Source organism: Mchenga conophoros, linkage group LG5, assembly GCF_057382185.1.
Source record: "Mchenga conophoros isolate Kocher_MC1m ecotype Shallow Benthic linkage group LG5, M_conophoros_male_GT1.1, whole genome shotgun sequence".
NCBI lineage: Eukaryota > Metazoa > Chordata > Actinopteri > Cichliformes > Cichlidae > Mchenga > Mchenga conophoros.
Genome location: NC_140530.1, coordinates 15,254,780 through 15,268,132, shown reverse-complemented (window position 1 = coordinate 15,268,132; position 13,353 = coordinate 15,254,780). Strand labels below are relative to the sequence as shown.

The 13,353-nt window shown below is 40.3% G+C and overlaps 1 protein-coding gene across 1 annotated transcript; it reads right to left on the bottom strand.

Annotated features, from left to right (window-relative positions):
* Positions 1 to 1,316: 1,316 nt before the first annotated feature.
* On the bottom strand, positions 1,317 to 11,241 carry tgm2b (transglutaminase 2b). Its single transcript, XM_085273529.1, has 13 exons — positions 11,100 to 11,241; positions 8,445 to 8,624; positions 7,314 to 7,532; positions 6,709 to 6,827; positions 4,902 to 5,030; positions 4,631 to 4,808; positions 4,334 to 4,466; positions 3,932 to 4,035; positions 3,613 to 3,852; positions 2,882 to 3,157; positions 2,634 to 2,794; positions 2,335 to 2,471; positions 1,317 to 1,758 (listed from the first exon to the last, which is right to left on the bottom strand). Exons 1-13 carry the CDS (start codon positions 11,107 to 11,109, stop codon positions 1,611 to 1,613), a joined length of 2,034 nt encoding a protein of 677 aa, XP_085129655.1. The 5' UTR covers positions 11,110 to 11,241; the 3' UTR covers positions 1,317 to 1,610.
* Positions 11,242 to 13,353: the final 2,112 nt, after the last annotated feature.

The window sequence follows — 13,353 nt, the reverse complement described above, 5'->3', positions numbered from 1 at the left end:
ACAGATTTTCAGACCTTATTTCGCTGCTTTTAGATGGATGGTTGTCCGATATAGATCCAGGGTCCTTTGATAGTGGAGCAAATCTGTTCTGCAGTTTCACATTCAGTTGTTTTGGAGGTTTGTTGTTAACCTTCCTATTCACGGTTGTCCAGTCCTGTTTCCTCCTGTATACAGGGGTAGAAGAGCTTCTCTGTCTCGTAGGAAGTGAAGGCCAGTCGGTTTCAGAGATTTCAGCTCGCTGTGCCCTGCCTGTGATACGTCCTCCCCCTTCCAGGAGACATGATTTATGTCTTGGTTTTGCACCAAGACAGTCTAAGGGGGGATTATCACTTGAGGATTTATAATAATGCACAGAGTCTACTTTCTTGGTCATGTTATCTGTGCTCCTTAGCTGTGTACTAGCTTGCTCATCGCCATTGTTTTGAATCAAAGGCAAGGTTGTTTCATACACAGTCCATTTACCTCCACGTTTACTTCTAAGCGATGAATTTTTGTCTCCAGTACTGCAATCTTCTGCAGGAGGCTGTGGTAGTCATCTGTGGAGAGGGAAGGCATCTTGTTGCTAGTTAGCCTAGCGGTTAGCACCTTTCCAGGCTATTGAGGCTGCTCGGTGCCCAGACGCTGTAATCAGGCTTCAGCTGTGTCTAGGCCACAGACACACGGAGCGCTGAGGATAAGGTAACCATAAAATGTTGCTGTTTCTGTTAAGAACACTCTAGTCCTAATGATCTACAAGTGTCCAGAAGTTATCGCAGGTAAGCTCACACGGAAAAAAGGGAAAAAATCAGCATAAAAATCAATATAAGAAGCAAAGCATTCAAGAGCAAAGAGATGAAGTGTCCACACTCACAAAGGGGAGGAGCAAAAAAGGGGAGAGGAGATTATGATGATCCTTGTTTTAAGTAAAGCTTTCATTGCAGTAATAACAGAGGGTCATTAAATGATGTAATGTGTTAGGAGACAAAAGATTAGCTTCCAAAGTGTGTTTGAAGTATTCATTTGTAATCTCAGTACATACGGGGAACTAATGCCAGCATGTTTACTAGGGACAGAGATGCTACCATAAAAGGAATATTTGCAGAGTCACAGTGTGCATGTGGAAATGGATCCCATGAGTAAAATAAAATATTCAGGATTGGCTGTGATTAGCCAGGGAAATATTTACTGTATATAAACAACAAGAGAAAAAGCATCATAAACACAGCTCCTCCATATTGCCTTTGCTGTAGTTAGTCCAAATGTGTTGACTGTCATATAATACGCAAACAAAAACCTACACATTGCATTCTCAGTCACGTGGAAACAAAGGCTGTTACTGACTGGCAAACAAGATTTTTAATTTTGTCAAATAACACATAATACCTAAAATCATCAGACTGTGGCTGGCATCGGTGAGTACAAAGCATTCATAAATCACAGTAAAAAAAAAATTGGGCTCAGACTAAAGTATATATCCACATAGTAATCCCTAATAAACAAGAGAGGAGACAGTAAGAAAGCACTGGAGCAGAAAGGCACTAAACTCGATTCATTGTCTAATCTTTAAATGCCTGGTCTGAAAAAAAGAGTAAGAATAATTCCATTTAATGGATTACGGACATTGAAAGGCTTTATTTTCCAATAATCACGTTTCTGTAGCCCTTGACATGACACAGCTTGTTACTGTCGAAGTCAACCACCAGCTTTCTCAGTCCAGAATGGGTGGGTGTGAAGTAGATTTTCACCTTGGCATCTTCACCAGGTCCCACTGGTCCCAGCCTGCAGGAAAAAAGTTTAAATATTACTTTTGAGGCAACACCAGAAGGTTTATATCACAGTCCTGTGATTGCATAGACATTTCAATAATTCCTGCTGTCAAACAAACCATGATACTTGTGACTATTTATGGCAATGGTGCAGTTGGAGTTGAAGTGTTTGAATTGCTCTGAAGAGTTTGGCTAAACATAGTCGTGGTAAAAAAAAATAGCAGGCACATTGCTCATCAGTCATGGAGTCAGAAACACAAAGCTGGATTTATGTAAAGTAAATTATTGGACACTGTTCAAACACTCAATGAGGAGATACTCCTCCTATCTTCTTCTGTTGAGCAATCATAAGGAATCCATTTGGTAATTTATTTTCTCTCCTGCCTGCTCCAGTGACCTCCTGTCCTGACTAAACAGCAGCACATTCAGCCAGACATTCGGGTGCTGAACGGAGACTTGGCAGCAAAACGTGAAACAATATGACACAAATCTCATAATTCAAATTGGGAAGTAACATTTCCATTACAGACAGTAATAATTTTTAAAAGGTTGTCTTGAAAAAAGACAAATATCTTAATGGCTTAATGACCTCTCAGTAATGATGCCTCCCCCTGTCAGGTTGGCCCCTTCGATGCTGAAGCAGCAGTTCTCCAGTCTCTCTGGCAGAGGGTTTTGAAGGGTGATCTCTGCAGCCAGCTTCCGATTCTCCTTTGGTTCTCCCAGGATCTGTTCAGAAACAGGCCAAAAATTATGATCACTCTCAGATGAAGCTCATAATGCTGCTTATCTCATAACAATCATGCATGACATTGGTTATATTTGTTCAGGTCACTTCTGGGTTTTAAAGACCCCAAAAGTTTGTATTTTGTCACATATCTTGCTACTCACCCTGACTTTGATTTCAGGGTTGTCCAGTACAACATTTCTCACTGCCAGTGTTGTATCTCCAGTGGTATAGTCCAGCAGCAGAGCTGCCAGACGGATTAGGTTGTCCTCAGTGATCTGACCACCGTATTTGGAGTAGTTCAGCCTTAGTGGAACTTTCCTCTCTGGAAGGACGTAGACATTATATTTTAAACTTACAGTGAAAAGAAAAGTCTGTACTAACCTTCTCTATCAGCGGTGAGCTTACTTACCTCCTCCAGGGGAAAGCTCAACATTGAGTAGATCTTTGAAGCCGCAGTTCCCTCCCATAAACCCATTATAGGACAGCGCGCAGGATCCAAACAACAGGCGGCACTTCTTCTCACTTTGTGTGTTGTTAGTAACCACAGCAAACACATCAAAGTCACAGCCCTTCCTCATATCTGATGTCACCTTGATATTGAGGTGCAGGCCTTGATTCTGTTGCTGCTGGAGCAGCTTGTTTTGATGGTCAGCTTTCTTAAAAGCCTCCCGCTCTTCAGCAGATCCTGTGAGTATTGAAGCGACATCATGGCTTAAATAACAGAAGCCTCGGCCCATATGCCTTGCCATGCTGTATAATCAATTTCTACAGTATATTTGAACCAAAGTGATAAAGTGTGTGTAGGAGTAAATGAGCCTAAGGGTGTTCTGAGTTGACTTTATGTACAATAGGGGGAATGCAAACACTGATAAGCAATTCAGGAATGTAGCTAGAAAGTGACCCTGGTTTTACCTACAGGTATGAGGGAATGATTTCCACGCACACTTACGGTGTGTGAAAAACTGGGCAAAAGTGCAATGAATGCAAACATGTGAGACCATGTTGGATGAGGCGTGCATGGTAAATCCCTCTTTGCATTGCAAACAAGTGTTTAAATAGTACATCTTGGGTAAATATCTATTTTTTTCAAAAGAGAAAGAACTTATTTGATTCAGCTGGAGTGCTAAAAGTTTGATCTACCTTCAGGGTATTTGTAGAGATGAGTGATGTCCTCTCTGGCATCACTGCCCACACTCTTGGTGCTGATCTTTTGGCCAACGAGTGCATTGGAAGAAACTTTCGATGTGCTGCCATCCTTCTTCTTCATGAATGTGATCACATCAGCATTGACCTCAGCAAAGACAAAGGGGGCATCGTACTTGAACGTGAGCTCACCTTCCTTAATGGCTCTGACAGGGGTGGGGCCACAGCAGTACACCCCTGAGGGAAACGGGGGGAAAGACACAGTGAGCACGTTACTTGATAAAACAACATGCTTTAGATGGACAGTCTTTCTTACCTTCACTCTTCTCCTGAGGCGTGGGGTCATAGGCCTGCCAACCATTAAAGTCAGGTTTAAGGTCAGGTCTAGTCATCCAGTTCTCTACCCAGCAGTGATAGTTCCTGTAGATACAATGCATACCATAAAATGGATAGCATAATAGAAACATACTGCATGGTCATATGTATTACAACCATGCATCACATGCAAAAACATTATGGCCACCCTTGCCACACCTCTTCATTACTCCAGACCCAGCTGCCCTAACCAAAGTAACTCAGGTCTTCACACTTGCCCCATGACACAACAGATTCACGCTGAGTATAGCCTGTGGATTCTCTCATTTCAAGATAGTCAGTGATTTAAATTGAATCTGTGAGCTGTCCCACCATTTGTGAGTCAACTTAAAAGAGTTCTCACCAGATCATTTCTTTGGATTGAATGAGTTCTCCATTTTCATTGACATAGCGTTCAATCACCAGGTTGCTGTTGGTGTCATGTGCAGACAGATAGTTGGTTACAAGTCGGCAGGGGATGCCCAGGGCCCTGGAAACTGACAAGGTTTAACAATAACTTAAGTATTATCATATTTAAAAGATGAACAAAATGCATATCATAAATATGTGCTTATATGTAGGATATAATGTTTTGTCTGCTTGAGTCTAAGCAAGCGGTTTTTAGAGATAGGCTACCAAGCCTGGCTCTGTGCTATCTTACCTGAGCAGGCCACTGCAGCAAACACCCAGCACTGTCCATAGCGAACAGGCTGACAGGCTTGTGTGTCCCAGTTGCGCAGGATTTCCACACTTCCCCTCCATAACATGGGGCTGACGCCTCCTTCATAGTCACCTGTCCATTTTCCCAGCAACACCCCTTTGTCATCATTGCAATTCACCTGCCAGGCAAAAGAAACGTGTCTATGAAAATTAACAAAGAGAAACAATACTCTCTCAAAATGAAAGAATATCGAGAAGTCAAAAGGACAAACCATAGCACTCAGCACTCTGGACACGTAAATGGGATTTCTTCTCCCTGAGCAGTCCTTGCCAGGATTTTTCAGATATTTAGGATTCATATCGAGAATCCTCAGACAGACATCCAGGATTCCACTTTCAAACTGTACCGCAACATAAGACACATAACTGCAGATTAAGTGTGAGCGGAAAAATAACAAAACTAGGCATGTCATGGCAGGCACATGCTTTATAAAAATAAATAAATACAACAAATCTGAAATACAATGCAAGTCAAAACTTTGAGCATACCCAATCATTCATATACAATACTGTTTTCATTCAGAATGACGGGCATTAAGGCTTCCACATTTTATAACAAGGGAGGTTATCCTTTATTTTTGCAGATATTGTGCTTCTGCTGCTAAAAATCACATTTACAGTGATTTAAAGTATACTTTGTAGTGGACAGCAGGGCTTACTGCCTTCAAATTCAACCTATGTCCATACTTCAGGAAGCAGAGGACTAAAGGGACTTCACTCAGAATTTTAAAGGGGAAACAGACTGATTTCTGGCAGGGCATGATGTGGAGGATATTCAGGCATTAAAGCAGGAAGGTAAAAATTCAGAGGAAGAGATACCAGCTTTTGAAGAGTCACGTCATGGAAAAACTGATGGAACGCACCATCCATTAACCTCCTAACACTCAACAATTCATTCTTGCCCTATGTGAGGGATGCAAGTTTGAGACCTATACATCAACCAAAGTATATGTGTTGTATCTCAGGCCTACTGCAGTGTAAAGAGGACATCCTGGGCTTTCTATTGATGCTGCATTTTATTGCCACAAGGGAGGTTAAGTGATCTGATATTATTATTCTTTTGTTAAAAATTGGTTCTTCATTATTACATTCTTGTCTTTATTTTACCAAGAGCTCAGAAATTTACAGTAATTTTAGCACTTTCAAAACAAAACTTTTATTCAGTGTCTTTGTAGTGCACAGCAGGACTTCCAGCTCTCATTTGTAGAAGGGGAGTCAGACGTATAGCTGTCTGGGGATGAGTTGCCAGGTGAAAGAGGCTGATATTATAACAGTAAAGTGAAAGCTCAAAGGAGTTGGCCGAGCAAGTACAAACATGATTTTCAGGGTTTTTATTGGGTTGTTTTTTTTTTTATCAGTTTTATTGTTAACTCAGTTTCCCTGGGTCTTTTCCCCTGTGTTATGAATAAATCTTCTTCTTTTTGGTACCTCCACTGGTTTTATTTTGTTGTAACACAACAATATATATTGTCGGACACAAACCGGTCCGAGGCGCAAAAAAGCTTGTTAGGGCTCTGAAGTTTTTCATTACAATATCTAGTCGGGGAAATAGGAGTATTTTCACTAGAAATCAACTCTATTGAAACTGGGCTGAAATATCTGTGTTCATGGCATGATCCGAATACCCTAGCATCTGAATGTACCAGGTCCCAGTTACAGCCAGTTCAATAGGTTAGGAGAGACTCTTTAAGATTAGACAGTCCATCAAAGTAACAAATGATCCTAATTTCTCTAATAAGGGAAGAAGGGAAACTGTCCTCTGGAAACTGAATTGTAGAAAGGGAGTGCTTAAAAAATCAGAATAGGAAAACATTATCTTCTGGCTCTCAGGATCCTACTAAAGAAAATACTACTTTATCATGCTGTCCACCCTCTTTATGTATCCAGATCTAGATGTATTTTTCTGTTATCAGAATGAGTGCGGTTCACTCCCTCACCGCTCTGGCACTGTGTGAACTTATATAACTGATTGTGTGGATAATGTAGGCAGGCTGATTGTGTCAGTGTTGTTGCTGGCACCTGTCCAAAATTCCAGGGAGTAGGTATGGGATGTTTGTAGGCTCCTCGAAAGATGATCCCATCCTGAGCTAAGACATACTCTGCCAAATTCTCCTTGTTGTCCATGTATACTGCATCACCTGTTGCCAAGAGACATTACAAACATTAATACATGCCTTAATACATGTCCTAACTAGGGTGTAAATGATGTACTGCTGGTCTTTAACTATTGGAAACTGCCTATTGAAAACACAAGAGTGTAAAATACTATTATGTACCAAAGGAAAGACTACAGGCTGCTGCTGGAAAGGTTAGTGCTAGCTCAGCTCAAAAGTAAACACAAGTGAAGTAGCTGACATGTTACAGCTGTCTTCTGTCTATAATCCTCTTTTTCAATCTTTCTCTTTCATTCACTTTCAATCCAGTGCTTCAAAACTATTCCAACAAAGGAATATTCAGCTCAAGGCTGAACTATTGCTTAAAAATCACAACATAGTTGTTTGACTATGCAACCGTTCCCTTAAATGGTCTCTTCACTCGTGCAACTGAAAAGTTCCTGCAATAAACAGGATCATCAAAGTGAGTCTTAACAAGAGCCCCTTGTGCGACAGCTTCTGTTTACCCACCTGGACACCAGGGATTAAAGAGCAGGATGAACTCGATCCTCGCAGAGTGCCCCAGGGTCAGGGTGTAGCGGCCTATAGGCGCATCTGGTGCAGAGCAGATTGACAGGGCCACCATGTCTCCGGGTGGACTGGTGACAGCAGCACTCCAGCAGGAAGTGTCAATGCTGGCAGACAGACCAAAAGAGGCCCTGGTGCCATACTGTTCAGAGGGTTGAGGACCTGCATGAAACCCCAAATATAGTTAGAAGTCTGAGTCTGAAAGAAGAGGCAGAGATCCTAGTGAAACAGTCGTAGCTAGGGAATGTAAACTTACAGTATGTCTTCTGATTTGTGGATATCATAATAGATTAGTAATTCATTCCTAAATTCTGCTGTGTTAAACGAATTTAAAATCATTTGTGTTCACTTTAATCCACAGAGCCAACTCTTTGACATCTCCCACTCAGCCAGCTAAAGCAAGGGCAAGCTTTGGGCTCACACACTGGGGGGGTGAACGGTGCCGCTCTTATCCATTAAAGCACATTCGACTTTCAAAGGCTGATATCATTATCTGTGATTATACACACGCTTTCCTCTTGGCGAGCAACATTTCCTGTTTAAAGAGTTTCATTCGATGGTCTGCAACAAGTTGACTTATCGTGCTCTTCATAAGAGACTTATCCAAATATTAGAAGAGGACAAGAGACAGAGAGCTTTCACTGTTTGTACTGCAAAAAATTTAAGATATAGTTTCTAGGGCTGCAAAGAATAACAACTAAGGTCATAGAGGATAGAAATGGAAACATCTTTCAGCTACTGTAACTGAGCCCAGTGTGAAAAGGGTGTTGCACTATTGCTGATCGCTGAAGACGGGAACATGACTTCCCTTTCCATAAACTTTGTTTCTTTCCCTTCTCATTCTTGAATAGGCAACAATGAAAATAGTGACAGCATAAACACATGGTAATAAATGGTTTCAAGTTGCTGCTAACTTCCTGAATGAAGAGGACACAATGCTTTTCCTATTCCTATTGTGTAGGGAAAGTTTTATTCATTCAATTTTCCAATTGTTTTGATACAGACCATATAAACTTCATAAAAGAACACATGTATATGATATAAATATTATAATACAAGAATCAGGAGCAGTACCTGTTTCTGCAACAAAATCAAGTGAGCTGACTCCTGGCTGGTAGCTTCCAGAGCGAAGGTACAGGCTGATTGAGAAAGGCTGGCCTCTCCTCACAATGAGACGATCAATGCCATTGAGATCGGTGCGATGGTCAGTGTTGTTGAACTCGCACTCCAAGTTCCAGCGATCGATGTCCAGAGCTAAAATGGAGAGAGGGAGGGAAAAAAACGTGAATAAAAAAAGAAAGTATTTAAGTAGTATTTAAAATATTCAGTATAGTCTATAAAGAACCATTTGGTAATGAGAGTTTCTATTATTCTTTATAAAAATGCAGATCAAGAAAAAAAACACAAAGAGTAAAAGAGTATCTGCATATAATATATTTACAATAATCAAACACTGTCTGCAGCACATTTAGCTGAGTACACACACGGCTACTACACAACTACTGACAGAAATTATACAGTGTAAATGCTATTTATATTAAACAATACTGACATATCCATACTTACAATTTTTACTTCTAAAAACATCTCTTACCTAGTAATTTCTCTCAATGCTGACCTAAAAAGTTGGATTTTTAGTCCAGAATAATCATTTAGATTTGTGAAGTTCATTAGTCATGGCCTTGTTTCTTATAATGATAGGAAAAAATATACCTCTATGCATATGGAGCACATGATGCAATGTCGCAAAAAAGTGGAAGCTTTATGAAACCTATTTGCTGTGTAGGACATCGGGAACTCTAATAAAATCAAAAGTGTCCAACAAATACTTTTTAAAAAATGATCAGTTAACTGAAAAAGTGCAGTTAACAAGGTCTGGATTTCCTGTGTCGCAGCTGTGGATGTGGCACATAATCTAAAAAACATAAAACAACTGCTTTGTTTGTTCCTTCTGCTTGTGATGACTTCACTTTGAAATTAAACTGCAGACTGTAGGATGCTCTGTCTTTTCCAACATTCAAGGATGATATTATCTGACAGATCTTCCTGTATTAATTTACCAGAAGCTAAACCCAGACAGTCACTCCCTTCACGCTCCAGTGTCCTTTGTAACTTAAAGAATCCCACCCTTTGATTAAAGGCCCACCTATATGATGACTCAGAGATTCTCTTGCTGCTGTGTAACCACTGGTCATCTGCACTGTGACATGTCATGTTAGCCTCTCCCTATGTATTATTCCTTGCAAACTTAATGCTTGAAACAGACATGAGGTGGTAGTCACAAGGCTAGGAGAGACTTAAGTAAACAAAGGCTCGACTAGAAAAAGTTCCTGCGGTTTTACATGAAATCCATAGGGGCTCATTCCTCAGTATTTGGCATGGCTCTGATGTTTTACTGATCTTGAACTTAGTCCGGTCTTAACTGAAGACACGTTAGTGCAGTGTATTCTGACACAGCTGGAGAGTGTAGTCAGAGCATAATGAGGGCTTTTCTGTTTAGTCTGTTCATGATCCCAAACCAATCAACACATATTTGAAAAAAAAATGTAAGCATTGCACTGAAGCACAATTATTATGTCAAGTTATATAGGAGCCATCTGGAGACAAGGAAGTCCAATAAAACATGCCCTCAGCTTACACAATGTGAAAACAATTACTTAGATTAATAACACATGGATGTCTGTCACCTTAAACCTTTAGAGACAACAGGCTAATGGTGCAGTGGGGAACTGACATCATCCTCTCTGCAGGGCTCTGGAGGCTTGTTGCGGCTACATTGATAGTACAAAAGGCAAGTATTTTGATTTGCTCCCGTAATTGAACATAATGTTTCATTTAAAGCGGAGCAGCTTTGGTATGTCATATGGTATGCATGTGTGGTGTGAAGACAAACTGAATGCATGTCACTGGGTTGCAGTTTATCCTGCAGGGTTGCGTAAATTATAAGGACAGCACTCCATTTTAAACTGAACGGGCCAAAATTCCTAAGCTTCGACCCTCCCTCTTTTTCTAACGTTTACATACTGAACACACCCACTCTCCACTTCCAGTCTACCAACCATGAGCCACACGCCACAGTCGCCCCCCCCCCCCGTGATGTGTGGATCATGGTTAGCATCACTGAGGCCACTATGAGCCTCATAAGGAAAATTGACGTGCTGTTTGTGGAGTTATGAATTTCTTAGCAGCACCATCCGAATTCTTTCTTGGTCCTCTGTGAGCCTATAAAGATAACACTGGTTAAGTAATGGAAGCACCAGCTGCTCTCAGCTGCTATTATTAAGTGTTAGGGACCTTAGAAGGCAATCATCTTCTCAAATATAAAGGTGAAACATTTTTTTAGATCTTCAGATCCTTGATGAAAATGTGACATCGCTATATACAGCAGTACGGTGCTGAAGTGAATAGTGATGACTTCAGACAGCAGTGGAAATCTTTGGCACCGTGCCTGCAGGTTAAGAGTGAAAGTTTCACCTCCTAAACATGCACTTCTCTACAAAACTCTGTAACTAAACATCACAGTCACATTAACATAGACATAGTGGGATAATAATGAACACCCATGCTGACTCGAATGAATGACTCAAAACAACACATGTAACAATATTGATTTTTTTTTTATACTGAGTAAGGTCTTAACTATTTCTATCAAATTCTACGTATTAAAGACCTCTTCGTGCAAAAGATAACATCACCATAAAATTAGTAAGGAGGCACCATACAACTTACCTTGAGCCATGACTATTTCTGTGCTTGTTGACCAAACTGTGTATTCAGGCAGTCTTCAGCTGAGAGAGGAATTTTATGTGTGTCTCTGTTGCTCTCTGCCCTATTTGTAGTCCTCGTTGTGTTTGACAGTCTGGTAGTGGGTGTGACGTGACCCTCCCCTGGAGAGGGAGAGAGAGAGAGGGAGAGAGGGAGAGAGAGAGCTTAGCTAAGACCAATAGTGAGCGCCTGCTACAAAAACACACACACACGCGCACGCACACACATACACACAAACAGAGGAACTACTATACTTCTTCAGTGATTCATTACACACCCTATGTCAAGTAGGCTGAACGAATAGTAAAGTGCTGTAGTGATTTTGCAATGATCAGCATAGTTTACTGGAAAACAACAGCAGGTTACCGAGTGCACTACGAGCTATCGTATTTAAAAAGTTTCAAAAACATTTAAAAAAGAGAGAAAAATTAATACAGCTTCAGGCAGCATATATATAACAAAGAAGTTGAGCAGGTAACAGAGACCATGGCAGCTTCATCTAATCATCTTTTAAACAGGGTTGTAAGCCAATTGGCTGAGAAAAACATGTTCCAGCAGATAAAACGTTTGGGGAAATATGTTGTCATCATCTGATAATGTTTGTGAGATTTCCTCAGAAGATAACCTTTGCCAATCTAAACAAAGATTGTAGGTTGAAAAAAATACATAACAGCAGGTCAGTCAGCACGGTGAGACAAATTTTCATTTTTTCCCCTTCAAGTCTTCTCAGAATTCTCTGGAATTTCCACAGAGAAGAGTTATTAAGTCATGGCAATGTATCATTTATTTTCTCCAGAATGCATTTTAGCACAATACACACTCTGGGGTTGTTTTTTTTGTTTTGTTTTGTTTTTCAAAATTGCCAGCTTTTGTCCAGCTTTTGTTTTTATACATCAAACCCCTTCTCCCTTTCCGTTTGTGCAGATTTTGTTTAACCGAGGTTGACTCGCACATATTGAAAAATAAGTCCATTGCTGTCCACAGTTGTAAACTAATTTGACCTGTGAACATTTTTCAGTGTTTTTCATAAAACTCTGATTGCTTGAAATTGATATTTTGAATATTACCAATCCCCCTACACCCTCCCAGTTAAGCAACAGCCTCCGAAACCAGCTGAAAAATAAAGGTATTGAGGAAATGCCAGAAAACTGCAATTCCTATAAAGACCACCTGAAGCTAACAGCAAAACCGAATCAGTGCCTATAGACTCCTATGTTAAAATGTCTACATTTATAGCTTTAAAAGGCATATTTTACACACTTCTATGAAAACAGTTTAAGTCTAATTTTCCCCCGTCATAGGCTGGCTGGCTTTTCTAACCCTCCACATCAATGATATTGTTAGGGACATGGCTGTTTTGATTGGCAGGTGTCTAGACACAGCAGTAAGTGTCACAGCTACAATTTGGGGTGACAGATTTAGACTTTTCTGCCATGTTTGTAGTTTTCATGTCCTCTGGAGCATTTGGGGCATGAATGTTCAGACTAAGAATATTGTGGTGAGGTTAGGAGTTACTAAGGTAAGAACTCACAGAAACACCCGAGCTTCAGGTGTCACGATAACCCCTGCATTTAAGGTGGCATTAAGCAGTTCATGTGTTAATGCTAATTTATACCATAGAACCCTACTCTAAAAAAATCATCATAGAGTTAACACTGAAGCTAGATTTAAGCTGCATTCTTTTTTAGAGTTGCTCCGTGTTGTAAATTAGCCTTAATACATAAAGTGTTTCATGTGCACTTTAACACTGCAGTTCCAAGGTGGTCATTAACCCTGCAAAAGCTTCACCGATGGTGCAACATCTCTTTTCAACAACACTTGCAAACCATAAAAGAGCACTGTAGTGTTGGCAGTAACACAACTATAACAGCTGCATAACTATAACAGGCACAGTAAACACAATTCCCTTAAACTCAACAACAAACTGTGTTCCAAGGCAGGAGATTACAACAAACTGTTCCCACATGCCACAATATGGCTGGTTGTGTGGTTAACTGTTCTAACACAGCCTCCAAGAAGTTTATGCTTTAGCTGTGATGAATGAAATTCAGGTATTTTTGATAATCTAGAACTCCACCTTTTTATCCAGTAAATAAAGCATTCATTTATTTATTTGCTTGTTTGTTTACTGTGTTTCCTACATCATCCAGGTGTTTTACATTTTGATTGTAGGGGCTGCCTTAAACTTCATTAGCAGAAGAAAATAAGAGATGTTGGA

Coding starts and splice junctions, on each gene's coding strand:
- tgm2b (XM_085273529.1), bottom strand. Junction 3,158..3,612: donor TCTCTACAAATACCCTGAAG/GTAGATCAAACT, acceptor CAATACTCACAG/GATCTGCTGAAGAGCGGGAG. Junction 1,759..2,334: donor GGAGGCATCATTACTGAGAG/GTCATTAAGCCA, acceptor TTTTTCCTGCAG/GCTGGGACCAGTGGGACCTG.